This window comes from Lucilia sericata, unplaced genomic scaffold, assembly GCF_015586225.1.
Source record: "Lucilia sericata isolate MDLA Ls3-8-SP2 unplaced genomic scaffold, ASM1558622v1 Contig000055F_arrow, whole genome shotgun sequence".
In the NCBI taxonomy this organism is placed as follows: Eukaryota; Metazoa; Arthropoda; class Insecta; order Diptera; family Calliphoridae; genus Lucilia; species Lucilia sericata.
Genome location: NW_023994091.1, coordinates 374,759 through 395,801, shown reverse-complemented (window position 1 = coordinate 395,801; position 21,043 = coordinate 374,759). Strand labels below are relative to the sequence as shown.

The 21,043-nt window shown below is 25.7% G+C and overlaps 1 protein-coding gene across 1 annotated transcript in view; it reads left to right on the top strand.

Moving 5' to 3' along the window:
- Nucleotides 1-18,752, top strand: part of LOC119616068 (myc protein) — a 28,416-nt gene extending 9,664 nt beyond the window's left edge. The window contains exon 3 of the mRNA XM_037972214.1: nucleotides 17,901-18,752. Coding sequence (XP_037828142.1) covers nucleotides 17,901-18,736 — 836 coding nt within the window. The 3' untranslated portion in view covers nucleotides 18,737-18,752. The remainder of the gene's footprint in view (nucleotides 1-17,900) is intronic.
- Nucleotides 18,753-21,043: the final 2,291 nt, after the last annotated feature.

The following is a 21,043-nucleotide window of genomic DNA, read 5'->3' as shown; positions in this document are numbered from 1 at the left end:
CAATAAAAAGCTTAGCAGCAGCAGCAACAACCCATACAAGCAATATTTTCTATAGCCAACGTACGACCTTGAGTATTTTTGAGTATGATAAAAAAAATTTTATAGCTACACGTGTGTGCAAATCAGAGATGGGTACTAAAAAGTTAAACTAATAGGAAAGCTCTTATAAAAAGCTTATTTTCTTCTAACTAACTAAGGCCATAAATATTTTCTTGTAACCAAATAATTAACAAATTTTTTGGGCAAAACCAAATCTACTTTCCAGTTTAAATATATTATTTGCCTATTAAGCTTATATTCCCAACTCTGCTTTAAATAAATAAATTGGCTGAAATATGAGTTAGAAAATAACAAGACAATATTATACTGAGAGAATGACAAAAAAAAAACAACAATAATTTCCATGATGTAAAACATGGGGCCGGTCGGCGACGCCAACAACAACAACAACAACAAGCTAAATTACACATTTTACTATGTACTACTAATGACGCTACTAGTGCACTTGTACTAGTCTCAAGAGAGCTTTAGAAACTTGTTTCAGAGCTGCAAAGGGATAGATTTTTCTCATAACGGTTTTTTTTGAGGGGGTAATTTGTTGGCAACAGACACATTAATTCATTTTTGGCGCCATTTCAGGGGAAGAGCATTAGACCGAGAGAGAGAAAAAACGTTAAGTTAAAAGAGCATAGTTTTTTAACTTAAAACAAAAAACCCTTAAAGTAGACTGTGAAAATGATTAAACTTTAATAAGCAACATATTTTTAGGGTTAAAACTATAATTTAAGACAAATAAGTTCAATAACCTTATAAAATTTAACAAAATTTCCTTAATAACTAATTAAATTATGTACTAACAATTAAAACCTAAAGATTTTAAACAAAAAGCAACAGTTTTTCTCTAGACAACGCCTTTTAATTTTCAAACCCTTATAAGTATGCTTTGTGTATATGTGTTAAAAATGTATTTGTCAGCCTTAAGCCAGGCTATCTTTTTTTTTTTTGTTCTAACAAATGCCTTTGTTCAGCTGTACTTGAGATTTTGTTGTTATTGTTGCAACAAAAAAAAACACATACTGGCATAACTACCTACTCACAGTTTGCTTTAAGCTTTTAAAGTACAAACAAATAAACAAACTCCTAAAATGCTGCTGCTCTTTTCTTTAGACTTTTTGTTATGCTTGTTAAAGGATCCTTTTGTGTTTTTTTTTTTTTTTTTTTTTATTTTACTAAGTGCTTAATGCCTAACAGTTTATGCACAAATCCTTTACAGCCCTTTACTCCCCTTTGGGCTGCTGGGGAGAAAAATTTAACATTTATCATTATTATTATTAGTATTTTTCTATACAAAAAAAGAAATACAACATAATTACTGCGTCACAATATGTTTTATGACAGTTACACTTTATAGATAGATGGATTTTTTTTCACTCAAACACACACACACACCCAAAATTTTTATTACTCTTTATGGCTCATAAAAAATGTAAATTTTTGCAAAATAAAATATGATTTTAATGGCTTGCAAAGCATACTTTAAGGAGTTGTAGTACGTTTTATAACTATTGCCTAATTTAGGGGTTTAATTTTTAATGTTATTTTAAATAGTTAAGAGTTTGTCTTTAAAAATAAAACTTTTTAATTACTTTTTAATATTTTTAAGCTTGTTGTTATAATTACTAGGTAATTACTTATTAAAATTAAATAACTTTTTTAAACAAAATTGTTTTAAGTTGTTATTTCTATTGATTACTCATCTCTTTTCTAAATTATTAATTATACAAATTGTGTTGCTTACTTAATTAAACTATAAAGCTATGTGGCTTTTATGAAATCATCATCAGTTATACTATCATTCATTTGGGAATTTCTATAAGATTTTTTTCACAGATTAGAATTAATAGTTTTTATTTTTTTCGTTTAAAAAGATCATGATGTAATTGTATATATATGCAAATTTTAAACATTTCTTTCTACACTCTCTCTCTCTCTCTGTCTAAGAGACGTAGAATTTCGTACCCCATTAACATTTTTTGTTAAAAAATATTTAATTTTCCCACACTTTTATAAAGCCAACCACCAGCATCTTGATCATCAACAACATTTTCTTCCCCTTTATGTTTAATTTTTTTCTTTTTTTTTGCAAAAATATAATAAGAAATTCTCCCACAGCTTCTCTAAATAGAGTTTTGACTTTAATCATATTTGTTTTTCTTCTTTTTACAAACATAATGTCATATATAGTTTTTCATTTTTTTCATTCATTCATTCATTCATTCCTGATAATGATCATTTTCGTCTGCTGCCTGCTGATGTTGATCTTTTTGGTTTAAAGGTTAAACCATATATTTTTTCTTGATTCTTGTTGCAACTTTACACATGAGTAGTTTGTCAAAGTTTTTGCCAGATAGTAAATACTATCCGGCTGCTACTAAAACTCCCCATTTATATTGTCAGTTTTATGCAGCTCTAGAGTGTTTGCTAGAAGAATTTTTTTTTTTGAATGAAATTGTTCTTTATTCTTTTCTTTTTTTTTGCTTGTGTGTCATGCTTGACTTAACAGTATTGCAAGTGTTGCTTTATAGAATTTTCTTTAAAATGTCTAGAACTTTTTTTTTATTCCTAACTTGTAACAAAACCACATAATGCTGGTAAAAACCACAATATGTTTTTGAGGCTTTATTTCTAGCAAGAAAATATTGTTGTAATTCTTCTCCTTTTTCTTAAGACTTCTTCTTTTGCTTTAGATATTTTCATGCATTTTCTAGTATTTGAACTCAAAATTCTTTGTAAAATTTTAACAAAAACAAATTAGTTTGTTAGCTTTCACTTTTTTTTATTATTTAATTATAACATTTTCCTAAACTTCCTTCCATATTTATTTTCCTGTCATTACCATTTCAATTAAGCAAAAAATAATCCCTGTTGTTGTTACTTTTTTTCTCATCTCCTCTCTGTGTTATTTTACTCGTGTGAATTAAAATTGTTTGAAATTCACAACATGTGTAAACAATATTATTTCCTTTTGTGGTTTTATTTAATGTTTTTTTTATCAATTTCACTTTTAATAATATAGTTTTCTTTATGCTAAAATTTTTAACATGTGTTTTTTTGTTTGGAGCAAAAAAATCCTGTTTTAATTATACAAATATTGTATAAAAGTCGTCAAATCGTTGAAATTGTTATGAAAACAAAACTTAATATTAAATTTTTCTGTAAAACCCCTTAGCATTGTGTAGCATTACTTTAAAATTTGAGTAGATTTGTTGTTAAATATTTTGTAACTAATTTATTGCTGTTAAATGTAAGAAATATATAAAGCATTACTAGGTAATTACCCGGCATTACTAGGAAAATGTTTAAAATAATTATAAAAATTATTAAATTTATTAATTATTTAAGAAAACTATAAGCATTACTTTGAAAAAGTGTGGAAAGGTTATATAAATTAATAATTTTTAATTTAAATTTTTTTAATTAATTTTAACTACAAAAATTACTTGTTAATTACTTAGCATTACTTGAAAAAAATTGTTAATTGTTATTAATAAATATTAATTTTTCATTTAACAAGATTAAATCGTTAAAAAATTTTAAGAATTACTTTATAATTACCGGGCATTATATGGGAAGTGTCTTAAATTTACTAACAAACTTTAGGGAATTAAATAAAACTTATTAATTGTTTAAAAAGTTATAAGCATTACTTAATAATTACTAAGCATTACTTTAAAAAAGCTAAATTGCTAAATAATCCTTGGTGTAAGCAATTAAAGTTACTAAATTAACAAAAAATCATAAGCATTACTTGATAATTACTTAGCATTACTTTAAAAAACTAAATAAATCTTTTATAAATTAACTATAGCCTAATTAAACATACTAAATGTTTGAAATGTTATAAACTTTAACTTAAAATCTCTATAAAATTTCTAACATTTCTTAAATTTTCTGTAAAATACTTTAATTTCCTTTAGAAATAGAAACTAATACAACACTAACATGATTTATTTTATCAATTGTGTCATCAACATCATCATATCCATTATGTACTCAGATGACTGGTAACATATGTCTCATTGTGCCACTAATGTACAAATACTAACTGAAGAGAGAAACACAATTATATATTTTATTATATTAAAGCTTATTACATTAGCCGACATACATGACTGCTGTGGCTGCTGCTAATGTGTAGGTGTTCTTTCCTACTTACGCAGTATAAAGATAGTAGTAGTAGGCCTACATTTTTTTTACAATATGACTTGAGATCTAACACCAGCAACCAATATACAAATATATAATACAAACATACAATAAGTATTTCCTATAATATCGCCTCCTCTACAGACTTCAACTACAACATCTTTGGACTTTTTTTTTATTTTTATTAAATTGTGTGTCTGTTTTTTTTTTCTTCTTATCATTGAATGGAAAAACTACACCCACATAGAACAAGTTTCACATAGTAGAACTTTTTTTTTCTGTTGCATATGCGTCATTCAGTTTTAGTAACAAGAACAGTACACCGACATCGTCTACTTTGTCCATACTTGTGTATAGAGTGTGCGTCATAATTGTGGCATGTGCAAACATAAACTGCAACAATTTGTTGAATGAATTTTTTGTATTTATTTTTATATATATTTTATAGTTATTTTTTCTAAATAAAAACAACCTGTCCTTGTTGTTGGTTATGTTCATTTTGGAATAGTTAAAACATTTTCATTTTATTAATTCTTTTACCTGTTTTCATACCAGTTTTGTTTTATAATTAATTCCTTTCGTTTTGTGTTCTCACTGTGTGACACTAAATTTTTGTCAGTTTTCTTTTTTCTCACACAATGACATTGTGTATCTTTTGCTATACTATACACTGATTTTTCTCTTCTTTTTTTGTGTATCTTTAGAGTTTAGTATTTCAACTTTCTTTCAATTTAAACACAATGTATCTGATGTTTGCCGCAATACCAATAAATAGTTTGTTGTATTATCTAAATACAGCATGATGCATATATCCTTTTTGTCTTGTCAAACTTCAAAGTCTCATAAATAAAGTATTTTATAGTATTTTAGATGTTTCTTTATGATTATTGTTATAATTAGTTAAAAATCTTGTCTTTATAAAGAAATTTATAATGTATTCTATAGAAATATAATTCTAAATCTTTTTGAAGTTTTATTTATAGTTAAATATGGTAAGCATTACCTTATAATGAGTTTAGCATTGTTTTAAACTAATTTTTGGCAGTTTCTCACTGTATAGACAGGTTTTTAATCAATTGTTAGGTAATGCTAAGTAATTTTAAAAGCATTAAATAGTTATTTAAGTATTTAAATGTATTAAATTAATAAATCATTAAAGCATTACCAGATAATTGTTATAATTAGTTAAAAATCTTTTCTTTATAAAGAAATTTATAATGTATTCTATAGAACTATAATTCTAAATCTTTTTGAAGTTTTATTTATAGTTAGACATGGTAAGCATTACCTTATAAATAGTTTAGCATTGTTTTAAACTATTTTTTGTCAGTTTCTCTTAGTTTAAACAAGTTTTAAAGTAATGGTTAGCTAATGCTAAGTAATTTTAAAGACATTAATTACTTATTTAAGTATTTAAATGTATTAAACTAATAAATCGTTAAAGCATTACCAGGTAATTGTTATAATTAGTTAAAAATCTTGACTTTATAAAGAAATTTATAAGGTTTTCTATAGAACTATAATTCTAAATCTTTTTAAAGTTTTATTTATAGTTAAACATGGTTAGCATTACCTTATAAAGAGTTTAGCATTGTTTTAAACAATTTTTTGGCAGTTTTTAAGTAATTATTAGCTAATGCCAGGTAATTTTAAAAGCATTAAATAGTTATTTAAGTATTTAAATGTATTAAACTAATAAATCATTAAAGCATTACCAGATAATTGCCTTGCCTCCACATAAAAAACACTTAAAAGCCCTGACCTTATTCTTTTTATGGACAAAAGTAAAAAAAAATAAACTGCAGTTTTTTTTTTTAATTTATCAGATTTTTAACAACATTATTGAAAAATCAATTTAAATTAAAATTTAATTTATTGTCATTGCTCCAGACATTCTTTACAACAGAGACAATACGTTTTATTCAACCGGTTTTTAAAATCATGTCGCTAAGAAAAAAAGCTGAAAAAAAACTAAGGAATGAACAAAAAAAAAACCGATAAAAGTGCATAAATTTCATACTTTCCCACCATAAACTTAAGCAGCATCTTCTTTAAAGGCTGGTAGAGTTACGTTAAAGAACACAAGATAAAAAAAATATCCCTAAACCAAGTTACAAACAACCAACCAACCAACCATCCCAGCAGACAGTCAGCCAACCTACAAACAATATTGTTTACAATTGTTGCTGTTGTGGTTGCCTGTTGCTGGCAATATCTGTATTATAACCTTGCGCAAGAGTTGCTGCTGCTGCTGCTGTCTAAAGGTGTTGCGCATGCTTATACATTTTTTTCATTTTGATTTTTTAGCTTAAACCTTAGTATGTCCACGATTTTTACATACTTTTAATGTTATTGCTGTTTGCTATTGATCTTGGCTTAAATTTTTCTGCCTGTTTGTTGAGTTGGTAACAAACTTAACTACACTTGAGTCCGTCCATCCGTCCGTCTGTCCGTCCAGCAAACAGACACTACTCTCGACATATTTGCTTAAACGCCTCAGCAGCAGCATCAGAAGCTTAGCCAGCCAACCAGCCAGCCTTTATGTTGTTAGTCTTTTAGAAAAAGTCATTGGCTTTGTATTGCCAACTACTCTGATCTCCAAGTTTTTTTTATGTTTAATGTCTTTTCATTTTGTGGAAGAAAAAAAAAACTAGTTTTTTTACATATTTTACAATAAATCTTAACATTATTGTTGCTAGTGGCATTTTTATAAAGTCACCAACAACATCATCATCATCGTCATCATCATAGCCAGCGTTGTTGTCGTCATCATTATCATTAAAATTTTTGTTATTCTTCCACTCTTCTAGTCTCCTTTTCAATGCATTGTTATTTTAAGTTTACAAGTTTTAAAAGCAACAAAAACATATTACCCCCCCCCCCCTCTTCTATGGTTTATTGGTTGGTATTCTGACTGTTTTTGAAAAAGAAATTCTTTTACGTAGTTTTGCGTGTATCGAATATTTATGTTGTTGTTAAATTCATTATTGAATTCTTAGGAATTATGCAAATTTTTTTTATACATACATGCCTTTAAAACGGAGGATTTTTATCTATAAAAAACGGTTAGTTTTTTTTTCTTGTTTGTTATTAAATGTAATTCTTTGGAAAATATTTATTATTTTAAAAAAAAAATTGTCAAGACAAATTTATTTTTTAGCATATAAGCAATAAAATAGTATAAAAATTGCTTAAAACTACCTTAACCATTGCTAAATACATAAAATTTTTGTTTTATTAAAATTTTTTTAAGTATTTGTTTATTTACCGCAATGCATTACTTGCAAATTACTTAGCATTACTTAATAATTGTATCCTCTATATTTTTAACTATGTTTATTAACTTTTAACCAAAATGGTTTAAGTAAAGTGTGTGTAATTACTTAGCATTACTTTATATATCTAAAGCATTACATTTTATTATTTTATGTCTATTATTATGTAATTCCTAAGTAATGCTTAAGTTAAACTTTTAATTTTTGCCTCAAATTCAATAGCATAAAAGTAAATTATATAAAATTTTTTATAATCAACTACTAATTAAGTAATGCTTAACAGTTATAAGGTTATTTTATGTAATGCTTTAAGAATTTTTTAAGGTACTTAACAAAAACTGTTAAAAATAGAAATTTAAATCAATGAACAAGTAATGCTTAACTTTAAATATACTTATTTTAGGTAATACTTAGTCAATGTAGTAATTTAAATCACTGAACATGTAATGCCTAACTTTAAATATACTTTTTTAGGTAATGCTTAAGTAATGTAACAATTTAAAGTAATTGAAACCACTGAAAAAGTAATGCTTAAGACCAAATAGACTTTTTTAAGTAATGCTTAGGCAATGTAGTAAAAATATCGACTTCTAAAGTAATGCTTTACAATTTTTTTGCACAGTTTTAATATATAACAGGTTTTATAATTCGATCGTAGGTGTTATACATAAAAAAATAACATAAATTAACAACTTTTAGTTTACAACTTTTAAACTAATGTCTTTATTAATAGTTTATCTATATTACAATTTCTTACTTTCTAAAGCTTTGTTTCCCCATTATTAATACATAAACAAAAGAATTTCATTTTAAATTATGAATGAATAAAAACCACAAGTTCCGTTTGCTAAAGCTTTTTTTTTCGTTTGAAATAATAAGCAAAGTAGTAAAACTGATGTGAATGAATTTAATTTTAAATGTCAGTTTGTTAAAATGAATAGATTTTAATGCTGTTGCTAAGTTAAGTATTTGCATTTCAATACATAAGCGATAAAGTTAAGATTGAAAAAAATTTTAAATTTATTTATAATTCTTAAGAAAAAGAATAATTTTAAGATTTGTATAATTTCGGTTATTAAAACAAGTTTTAAGAGAGTGAGAGAGATAAGATTTAATACTAAATATCTAGCAGCAAGTGTTTGCTAATTATTTTTTAGCAATTTAACTTTTTTATAAAACTTAAAAATGACCTCCAAAAGTATGTGCTGAATTTTTTTAGTTCAACAAATTTTGCTTCTAAATGTTGCATGTAATACTTTTCAAATCACTAGTAAATGCTGGGTTTTTTTCGTTCTTACAACAGCAGCCATTCCATTCACTTTATAGCTTCACGTGTTTGTGCTGCATTTTTTTGTATGTGCAACAATTTGAGGGGCCTCTGTTGGTTGTTTAAAAGGAATGTAGGTTGGTGGTGTGAGGAGATAATAAAAAATTGTTGCTTTAGCAAAAAGAAAGACTAAAACTGGAATTTGATAGGAGGACATGAGACAGTCGTACTCTAACAATACTTACTTACATCAGGCAGTTTTACTAACGACACTTAGCAACAATCTCTAATGCATAATATGTTTTAGCTTTTCTCATTTGCGGTATTATGTTGTTATTGCCACAAACTTTAAACAGAGTTTTTTAAGCTGAAAACAATAACAACAATTTAATAGCAAACAAATAATGCCATAAAATTCAAATAGACATTATGACGAGACAAGACAACAAGTCGTCGTCTACTAAACAATTGTATGATGTGAACAGGCAAAACCCACAAAACCAGCCATCATATACTGTTTTGAACATAAATATCTACGTTTCCTGTATACAGGAAAGGTGGTCTGTCTGTCTGGCTGGCTTAAAACAACAACAACGATAACAACGATATGTGAATTAAAAGAATTTCAAAATTCTCTTAGACTCAGCTTAAAACGAAGCTAGTGTGAACACTGTTTGTTTTAAAGGCAAATGAAATAAAAAACGTGTGCAAAAAATAACAACACGCGCTTATCTAGAAATAAATATAATGCAAAAAAAAGCTACTCTTTCTCTAAACAAGCTTGTCACTGAGTTTTGCAGTTGCCTGGCGCATTCCTTTTATTTCTCAATGCAATCTCTAGAGCCTCTTACTCCCCAACTTCTAAATGCTTTAAAAATGCGGCAAACTAGTTTATTACTAGTGTAGAGTAGAAGGAAGCTAACAATAGCACGCTCATCTCTGCTACCTCCTACTCTACTCCTCTAATTCTCTACATAACTTACTGCAACAGCAGCTGAAACAATGCATCAATGCAATCAACTTACTGTTGTACTATATGTATGAAGCTGTAGCTGTAGTTTATGTATTTTATGATTGACTGACGAGAGTTTTTTCTTCTTCTGTTTTTTTTCACATATAGCTGGTATGTGTTTTATCTTAAGCAAAGCAAATAGAAAGATAGACAATAAAAAAACTATAAAAATATTTAAAAAATGTCAGAAGAGAAAGGATTTTTTTTGTTTTTGTATAAAAAAAGAAAGATATAGAAACTAGACATTGTAATTGCTGGTTTTATTTTCATTTCATGGGAGACATTTTTATATTTCTATTTCTGTAACTAAGTTTTTTTTTTTCATACTTTTGCGTTTAGAGTAAATGGCTCAGGCAACTTGTAATTGTAATTATAAAAGGAATTTTTTAAGTTGTAAAAATTAATTAGGAAAAAATAGTTTAGATCATTTGGAAATTATTAAAATGCTATTAAAAGTAAACTACTATTAAGATAATTTTAATGTTATTTTAATTATTTATTAGTTAAATTACTTAAATAACTTAAAGCATTACCTAAAATTACACGGCATTAGTAAGGCATTACAACAAGAGTTAGATTTAAAGAGAAATTTGAGCTTTTTCCCTCTACTTAAGAGAAATTTTATATTTTTCCTTTTTCTATATTTGAAAAATTCCATTTCAATTAATTTTAATTAAAATTTTTTCTATTTCATTCATTAAAAATTCTATTACTCAAACATACACACTTTATATTCATGTAATAACATTTTGCATATTTGTATAAAAATAAATATTTGTTTAACATTTGTAAGTGTGGTGATGATGATGATGGCATGTACTTATGTACTTCCGCAACAAATTCTATTAGTAAACACTTCCTGTTTGACAATTTCTTCTACTAACTGTTAAAGCAGGAGAAGCTCTTAACCACTACGCAGTTTTTAATTTTAACACAATATGTACATATGTCTGTGGAATCTAAATATTTGCTATTGCGTGTGTGTATGTACCTAAAGTAAAGTTCAGAAAACTTTGGACGTTGTGGCAGATAACATTACTTAGCCCTAGAAAAAATAGTTTTAGTAGTCTTTGGTGGTATGTTTTTTCCACTCTAGGCACTTAAGGGATTCCCAACAATCATTTACAGCAAAAGTGAAAATGTGGGGATAGTTTTTTTTTTTTGTTTTATAGGCCTATAAAAGTATACACACCCACCCGCAGTTTTGTTAACTAGACAAACTAGTACTTACTGCTTATATTAGCCATTATTTGTTTAGCTACTAATTATTTAAGTGTGTTTAATATTTATGTAACATAATAATGAAGTAATTTATAGTTTTTTTTTTTCTGTACACAAAAAAAAGTTATATATTTAATAATATGTGTCAAAAATTAAAAGCATTATAAGCACATTACTTGAAATTATTGTTAAAAAGAGAAAAAATTAAGAAAATTTAAAAAAATGTCTTAGCATTACCTTAAATATGCAAGCATTACTTATAATTACTTAAGTAATTAAGTTGGAAGATGAAATAAAACAAATATATTTAATAAAATAGCTTAAAAAGCTAAGCATTGATTAAGCATTACTTAGATTTAAACCAATAAAGGAAATCTTAAACAATTATTTAAGCATAAAAGAGAATAACCACAGACTCTAGCTTTTACCCCCCAAAAAAAGCTCTTTTTCACTCAATCATTAAGTTATTTAAATAAGCAACTTGTTAAACAAAAGCATATTGTTATCTTTCAAAAAAAATGCGTTCAGATTAAAAAAAGAAAACCAATATTTTTGTTAGTTGTCAAGTCAAATAATATTACGAACAGACAGGTTTTCTTTTTCTTGTTTCTACACATTTTGGTAAATTCCAATTTAAAACACAACGAAGGGCAAAATAGTATAAGGGGGACAAAGAGTATGTATACCTATCAATAGGCACGTGCTTACCAAACATATATACATAATAAAACAACATAATGTTTAAATATCTTTTAAAAACTATATCGGTAACATGTGATTTAAAAACGAACGCACACACACATAATTTAAAAATAAATATTTAAATAATTGTAAATTAAACAAATGCTATTTAACTTTTAAAACAATTTAAAAAGTTGGAAATTTGAAATATTAAACAAATAATAACAACAAATAGTAAATGAAATTAATTGAAATATTAGGCCTTAGTGTAAATCACAAAATAAACACATTAAAAGCGTTAGACGACATTCGACAAAGCCACAAAGTTTTCAGCTGCTGGTACACACATCATATTTCTTTGCTCTTTATTAGTTAGATTATTGTATATATGAATGAATGTTATAAAATTTTTTATATATAAACAAACAACAAAAAAAAAAAATGTTAACAGTGTGTAATTAAATTAATTATAATTTTTGTTGTAGTTGTTTGTATACAAAAAAACTATTTTTATATATGGTCAAATAATTCCCAAATGTATCTATCTATCTTTTGCTCGATACCATGAATGATTATGTTGTTTATATATCATTTTAGAAAACTTTACTACAACTATTATTATTATTTCAACATGTTTTTATTTACAACATGTTTTTATTTACCACCACCATCATCATACATTACAATTTTTGTGCAATTTGCACATGTTATTATATATAATTAAGGCAAAAATAAAAAAAACTTAATAATAATTCTTGCAAATACCATTAAACTAAACACACACACTGAGTACGTTATATTTACATAATTTAAGCTTTAAAATGAAATTTTCGCTTTGAAATCTTTATTTTTAAAAGATAATTGTTTACGCATTATGTTAGAAAACTAACTTAAAGTATGTAGAGACAAGGAAATATTAAGAAATTACCTAGAAAATAGTAAGCATTACTTAGTAATTACTAGCATTAGTTTTAAAATAGTGAAATTAGGGCAATAGTTTATTAGCATTACTTAAGCATTGCTTATATATACAATATTTAAGCTAATTTTTTTAAAATTCTTTAAATATTCCAGTAATTAATAAGCATTGACTTAGCATTACTAGAAATTATTAGGTTTTTATTAGATCACTAATGTTTATATAACTTTATACCATGAAATATGTTAAAATTTTCCAGAGCATTACTTAAAAATCTTTAGCATTACTTAAGCTTTGTAAGTAATTACTTGAAAAAAATTCAAAGAATACTAAGGAATCGTCAAATTGTTAATTAAATGTCCAAATTTTATAAAAATTAGTTAAGCATTACCTTAAAATAACGCATTACTTAACAATTACTGTTAAAATATAAAATTATTCAATGGAATCAAGTTTACTTATTAATATCTCACTGAAATTAAAAAATTTTTATAAATTGAAATTAATATATCGATATATTATTAAGGTTTTCTTTAAAAACACCAGTAATTAATAAGCATTGACTTAGCATTACTTGCTATTATTGGCTTTTTATGAGATCTCTAATGATTACATAACTTTATATCATGAAATATGTTAAAATTTTCCAGAGCATTACTTAAAAATCTTTAGCATTAGTTAAGCATTATAAGTAATTACTTGAAAAAAACTCAAAGAATACTAAGAAAACATCAAATTATTATTTAAAAGACAAAATTTTATAAAAATTAGTTAAGCATTACCTTAAAATATTAAAGCATTATTTAACAATTACTGTGAAAATGTAAATTATTCCATGGAATAAGTTTATCGATTATTATTAAGGTTTTCTTTAAAAATTCCAGTAATTAATAAGCATTGACATAGCATTACTTGCTATTATTGGTTTTTTATTAGATCACTAGAGCATTACTTAAAAATCTTTAGCATTACTTAAGTTTTGTAAGTAATTCTTTGAATAAAATTCAAAGAATGCTAAGGAATCATCAAATTGTTATTTAAATGTCCAAATTTTATAAAAATTAGTTAAGCATTACCTTAAAATATTAAAGCATTACTTAAGAATTACTTTTGAAATATAAAATTATTCAATGAAATCAACGTTACTTATTGATATTTCACTAAAATTGGAAAAATTTTATAAATTGATTTTTTTTTCATTTTTTCAATTAGCAATTAATTAATTGCTTTATTTCAAGGTAATGCTTTATGTAATTAATGATATTTTTTGGTAATTTATTAAGCCTTTATAACTTAAATATTATAATTTATTATTTTAGAGTCTTTAAAACATAAAGCATTAGCCCATAATTGCACAAAAGTAATTATTTTGAAAAATGTTTTATAGTATTTTATAGCATTTCTATAAACAATTTAAATTAAAATTTCTGGGTTATAAAAGTTTTCCATTAGTTTTTTTTGTTTTAAACAGTTGCCAACATTTAATGATATATACAATTTAACAACAACTAAAAAAAGGCCCAGCCGTTGCGACGTTCGCTAGTTGAGCGGTTTTTTTGGCAGCAACTGAAATAAATACGCCCCAAATTATCGCAAATCTTAGATAAGAACATATGCCTGCATATGTTTTTTTTTTTTTTTGTTATTCGTGCGTATTCGCATGAAATATTTAAAGGTTGGTGGTGCTAGTGCTGGTGCTTATAGCAGCTCTATGTGTTACTAAAGCCCAGGTGGTGGACACTTAGACATTTGGAGGAGTTGGGGGGTCTGGTTAAAAATGTTATAAAAGAAAATGTTATAGTGCGTAAGTTAGATACACTGGCAAAATTATTAGAAATCAATTTTAGGAAAAAAATCTTGGGTAATTACTTAACTCTAAGAATTTTAGAATACACTTTGAAAAATTTTTATAGAAATTTTTTAAAGAATTTTAAAAATTTTTTCTTTTTTTTCTTTAAATTTAATTTAAAATTCCTTCAAAACTTGATAAAGCAATTGATTGTTTAACAAAAATCTTAATTTACTCCAAAAATTTCTCTCAGTGTTAAAGAAAATGCGTCAAAATATGTGTGTAGGTTGATTTTTAGCGTTTTTTATTTGATTCATCTATCTTTGCTGTGGCTTTTTTTTTCGTTTCGCAAAATGTATGTTACTGCTTAGTGTGTAATGCTGAAGGCTGGTGAGGGCAAGGGGAGGGGAGCATTACTTTTGTGCGATAGTGTATTAGATTAAAACTATCAAATAAACGTTTGCCTTTATATATCAACTAAATATACATATGCGTAGCTAAAGATTGTGTGTTTCTATATTGTTGTTGCTGCTGCTGCTGTCTAATATTCAAATCATAGGCTAGCAACACATACAATTTATATTTCTTATTCCAATTTTTTTCAAAAATTTAAAACAACAAATACAGACATTCATACCAAAAAAATTGTTGAAGTTAATTTAAAACGTAACGGCATACTTGTGAAATGTTAATTAAAATTTAAATAAAAATTCGAAAGAAAAAAAAATCCAAAAGAAATATTCAAATCAGCTGTAACTCTTTACATACAGAGCTCCCTTTTAAACACTAGATTCCCTTAACCCAATAAGGTTTAAAAATTGAGTAAGGCTAGTCACACAACGCTCGATCGGCCTATTGTATTAGTTATTGCTATGTTTTTTTTTCAGCTTTCTAAGCATTAGACATTGTTTGTGTTATATTATTTCTATCTATTACTTTTTAGTTGCTATTTTTTTCTTCATAGGCCTAACAATGCCAGCCAGCCAACAACAATTTCGACTAGAGCACTAATACATTTAAAATTTTTTTTTCAACTTTTCGTTTTCTTGAAATATATTTTAGTGTTTTGTTGTTGCTAGGCGGAAGATTTCTGTTTAAGTGTGTCGAGCGCTCTTGACGCCGCATTGCTGTTTGTTAACGTCAAGTGTATTTAGCTATATAGGCTCTTCGCCACCCAACCACCATCACCACCACCAACAAAACTAGCTATCTTTCTATATGCCTATTAGACGTTATACAATTCTTTTTGATACAAATTTTTTTTGGGCCTATTTGTTTTATTACCTTTTGAACCTTGAAAAAGTAAAGTAAAAAGAATACTATAAAGCAAAGGAGTAGGCGTAGATATCCTTTTTCTTGTCATGGGATAAGGGTTTTAAAAGAAAAATATAATTTTATTGTAATTAAAGCTTTAAAAAAGCTTTTTATTACAAAAAAATATAAAAATTCTTTATTTAAAACCGAGAATAAAAAATTTCTTTTGCAAAAGCTTTTAAAGCTTGAAATTACTAAAAGCTTTTTTCTCTAAAGCATAAAAACAAATTAAAAATCATTTTTATAAAGCTATTCTTGTAACTGGAAGCTTTAAAAGCTTATAAATACTAAAAGCTTTATATTTATAATATATTAATAAAGCTTTTTTAGACACAACTTGCAACTCTTCAAAAGTTTTCAAGGGATTTTTTTAAAAAAGCTTTTACATAATAAGTATATGTTGAAAGCTATTCTTCCTTAAAGTCTTTAAACAAATTAAAAAATTTCTCTTGGAAAAGCTTTTAAAGCTTGAAATTACTAAAAGCTTTTTTTCTTTAAAGCATAAAAACAATTTAAGAAACATTTTTATAAAGCTTTTCTTAAAACTAGAGGCTTTCAAAAGCTTTTAAATACTAAAAGCTTTTTATTTACAACATACAAATAAAGCAAAATACAACTTCTATAAAGCTTTTTTTGAAACAATTTGCTACTTTAATTTTAAAAAGTTTTCAAAAAGCTTTTACAATACTTATTACTTTTAAAGCTTTTTTCTTTAAAGACTTTAAACAAATTAAAAAATTTCTCTTGAAAAAGCTTTTAAAGCTTGAAATTACTAAAAGCTTTTTTGTTTAAAGCATAAAACAAATTAATTATCGTCTTTATAAAGCTTTTCTTAAAATTTTAAGGATTTTTAAAGAAAGCTTTTACAATACTTATTAGGTTTAAACCTTTTTTTCTTTAAAATCTTCAAAAAAAGCTTTTACAATACTTATGGTGTTTAAAGCTGTTTTCTTTAAAATCTTCAAAAAAATTTTAAATTTTTTAAATAAATACCATTTACCTTTTTTCAAATCAATAATTTAAAAGCTTTTTTTTTAGTTTAAGCTTATTTTCTAAATATTATATTTTTAAAAACAATTTGCTTTTCTGCCCCTTAAAAATGTTGCTTTTCTACAATTCTTTTTTTTTTCAACTTAAGTTGTAAACCATTTATAGTTGCTGTTATTGTTGTTGTTGTTGTCTTTTAGGATTTATGGCCTTTAAATGATTTTATTATACCAGCCCTAAAAAGAAATCGTCTAAAGGGCGCCAAAAATATTACAGTTATATATAAACTTTTTGCTAGTTTTTTTTTTATTATTATTATTTTTGCTTTTACACCAAACAACATGACTGACATTAGATTTACAACCCATATATGTATACACCAGCCAACCAAAGGTCAGTGACTTAGAAAAGTTATAGATATAGTTTTATGTTTATATGTATATGTATGTAGTACAGCAAGAATAATTTAATAATTTAAACATGTTTTCACAATTGTGTTAAGGAAGCTATATTGGAGGCAAAAAAACAGAAAAAGAACAAGTACATTACTTTACCTCCTCTCTAGATAATCGGCTTTAAAAGTCATTGCATTTTTTTTGTCATATTTCTACTTCAATGATCTATAATCGTGTGTGTCACATATTTTTACTTGTGTGCTCCAAAAAAAGAAACCAAATCTCTACCCTACAGCCTGCCTGGCTGCCTGCTGTTATATAATAATTATGATGTTTAGTACTTAAAGCTTTCTATGAATGAATAATTGCTTAAAGTGTATATGAACTTTACAACATACCACAGAAGACTTGTTTCACAGTGTACACGAACGTTCGAATAGGAAAGTAGGATTAAATTGTAAAGTGGGTGGTGTTTGGTATGAGAAGGCTTTCTCATGTTCTTGTAGCATAAGATGACGACATGTTTTTTATGTTTTTTTTTTTTTTTTGTTCTTCTTCAATTCTTATGAATGATGACATAATATGCTGCTGCTCTTATACAATATTTGTTTCATTAAGTATTGACTGGAAGTGTAACATTAGTTACAAGTTGATTGTCTGTTAAAACTGCTTGTCATTTAAGAAAAGTTTTTAAAGAAAAGTTATTGACTTTGCCTTTTTTATAAAATTTTTCAATTTCCCCTTTATAAAAATGTAAGCTCTTCTATTAAGCTTTATTTTTTTTAAGAAAACATATACTAATTTCTCTTTCCCTCTCTCTCTCTCTTTTTGCAGAAGAAGAAATCGATGTTGTTTCGATTAATGACAAAAAATTACCCACAAATCCCTCGGATAAGGATCGTCGTGTTCTCCAGACCAAGGTAGCTCATAAATTTAATGCTGCTCGCATTGTTAAGAATCCTAATGGCATACGCACCATACCACCACGTCGCGGTTCCTATGAATTCCCCTATACCCCAGCCAGCAGTAGTCCGGTTAAGTCTGTCAATAATTCACGTTTCCCCTCACCGACCGCCACACCCTATCAAAATCAATATACCACTAAATACGTACAACAGCAACAACAAATGATGGCTGTAGTAGTAACCGATTCTGCTAGCGGTGCACCCATTAATATCTTAAGTTCTAATGATAAATCACGTAAACGTTTATTGGCCAATGCTGGACAAAATTCAAATCTTTTGAATAGCAGTGAATTGAGTGTCTCGGTTACTTCGGTGGCCAGCATGCCACCCACTAAGAAACATCGTGGCAAGAAAACCAAACATTTGGTTACCGCTGTACAATTGCCCAATGGCATATTGAAACGTCATTATAGTGTAGATGAGACCGCCGATACCATTGAGAAGCGTAATTTACATAATGATATGGAACGTCAACGTCGTATTGGCTTGAAAAATCTCTTTGAGGCTTTGAAAAAACAAATACCCAGCATTAAGGATAAGGAACGGGCACCCAAGGTGAATATTTTACGTGAGGCTGCCAAACTATGTGAGGCCTTGACACGTGAAGATCAACAGCTGTTGGAGCAAAAAGCTAAACTTAAGGAAGAACTTAGACGTAAACAAGAACTTTTAGCCCAGTTGAGAGCGGCTCAACAGGTGGATTGATAAAGCTAAGTTTAAGGTTTGATATAAATTTATCAAAAAAAAAATAACTGTCACCTTTAGAAAGAAGAAAGAAAAAAAAAACAAACGAAAAGCTTTGTTTAAAAGCGTCTGGAACGCTTAAAAAGCTTTTATCTTTAAAAAAATTATTTTTTAGAGAGCTTTTTAACAAGCTATTTAGAGCTTTTTTTGGTAAAAAGTTTTTTTTTTTTTTTTTTTTTTGATTAACAAAAAGTTTTACTTTTTTTTTTTGAATTTGAAAATTTAAATTGAGTTTTTTTTTTTAAATTTTTATTATAGCTTGTAAGTGAATTATTTTTTTAATTTGTTAATTTTAAATATGGAAGAAATAATAACTTTTTTTTTGACATATATTTTTAAAAACTTTTGTAATATTTTTTTTTCTACTTGCTTAACTTTTAATTTTTAATAATAATAATTTTTTTTGTGATAATTTAATTAAAAAAAAAGAAGAAAAAGAAAAACAATAGCCACAAAAAATCTTAAGATTTTAAGCTGGTGACAAAAAAAGGAAATTTGAAATAAAATAAAACAGCAAAAATTTAACAAAAAATTTTACCAGCAACTAACTGAAACAGTTTAATTACAAAAACTAAAAGCTTTTAGGAGTTACTATAAAGAAAAAGGACTAAAGCTAGACGCCACAGAGCTTAAAAGAAAAAAGCTAGAAGTGGAAGAGTAGAGTATAGACAGAAGATCGCCTGAACGATTGGGCATGAAAACAAAAAGTGAAGTGTTAGAACAAAGTGAACAACGAAAGTCATAAATAAAGTGAAGTCACGGACAGTGAGTGTGGAAAAATAATATTTTTTTTTAACTTTGAGCCTGAGAGTAGAACGCAAGCGCGTGCTTTTATTGAATTAATTTGTTTGGATTTGAATTGATATATTTTTTTGGTTTTATATTTTTTTTATAGTTTTTCTTTTCTTTAACGGCTTTAATATATTTTAGTTTTTACAAAATGCTTCCTAAAGTTTTGAACATTTATTTTTTTTGTTTAATATTTTTTTTGGACCACAAGTGATTTAGTTTTTTTTCGGTTTTTTTTTATTAAACTTAATATGTAATTCTAAAGTAAATATTGCTTAGCATTATTTTTGTTTATATTTTAATTAAAATTTAAATGAAAACAACTTTATATATATATAAATATATAACTAAAAATATTAATTTTTAATTATTATTATAATAAAGTGTTAATTGAATTGATTTTTTTTTTAATTCATATTTACATTTTCTTCTTTTCAATTATATAACTAACTATATATATATAAATAATAATTATTAATAATAAAATTTTTTATTATTTTTTTTTTTTTTAACAATAAATATATATTCTAAAATATATAATTAATTTTGTATAATGGAAATAAAATGCAAATTTAAAAAAACTTAACTTAAACTAAGCATATTGACAAATATTTTTAGGATTGATGTCAACACAAAAAAGGATAACAAAACTTGATCAAACTACTAGTTTAAAGCTAGTTTAACTAAACCAGCTTAAGGCTAGTTTAAGTAATTTTTTTTAATGTAAAAATTTGGAAAGCTCAAGTTTTGTTTTTTTTTTGTTTAAATTTTATTACTTGATTTAGAATTTTTTTTATTTAACATTTTTAAATTAAGCAAACAAAAACGAGGTTGGGCGTTCTTATACCCAACTGATTAACTGTCGATGTTTTTTGCTAATAAGTTTTTTTTTTAATATTTTGTTTCTTTTTCATATTAAACTATATACTTATACATATAAAAAAAAATCTTAAATAATATTTTTAAACTATAAACAGATAATATTTACATTTATTATAATTATTATTATATAAAATATATATGAAACTAAACTATTGAAAGGATTTCAAAAAAATACACTAGATTTTAAATGAATATAAAAAGTTTAAACTATAAAACAAATCCCTGTTAAATTCCCCGTTTAATAAACTACAAGTGAATTTTAATTTAAGGTTTAATGGGGTTTTAAAAAAACTTTTTATTTTATTTTTTTTTTTTGCTTTTTTTTTAAATATAAAAACTGTATATATAAAATAGCATTTATTTTTTTATAAAAAAAAAAAACTTCTAAAGCTTTGTTAAAAAAAAAAAAAAAAAAAAAAAAACAAGAAAAAAACATTTTATAAAAACTAGAAAATATTGAATTATTATTATTGATTGATTGATTTTTTTGAATTTTTTTCAATAACTGTACATAGAAATCTCGGTTTATATTTCCTAATAGAAATTCTAAAGAAAAAAAAATAATTTATAAAAAAATAAAATAAAAAAGAAAATATT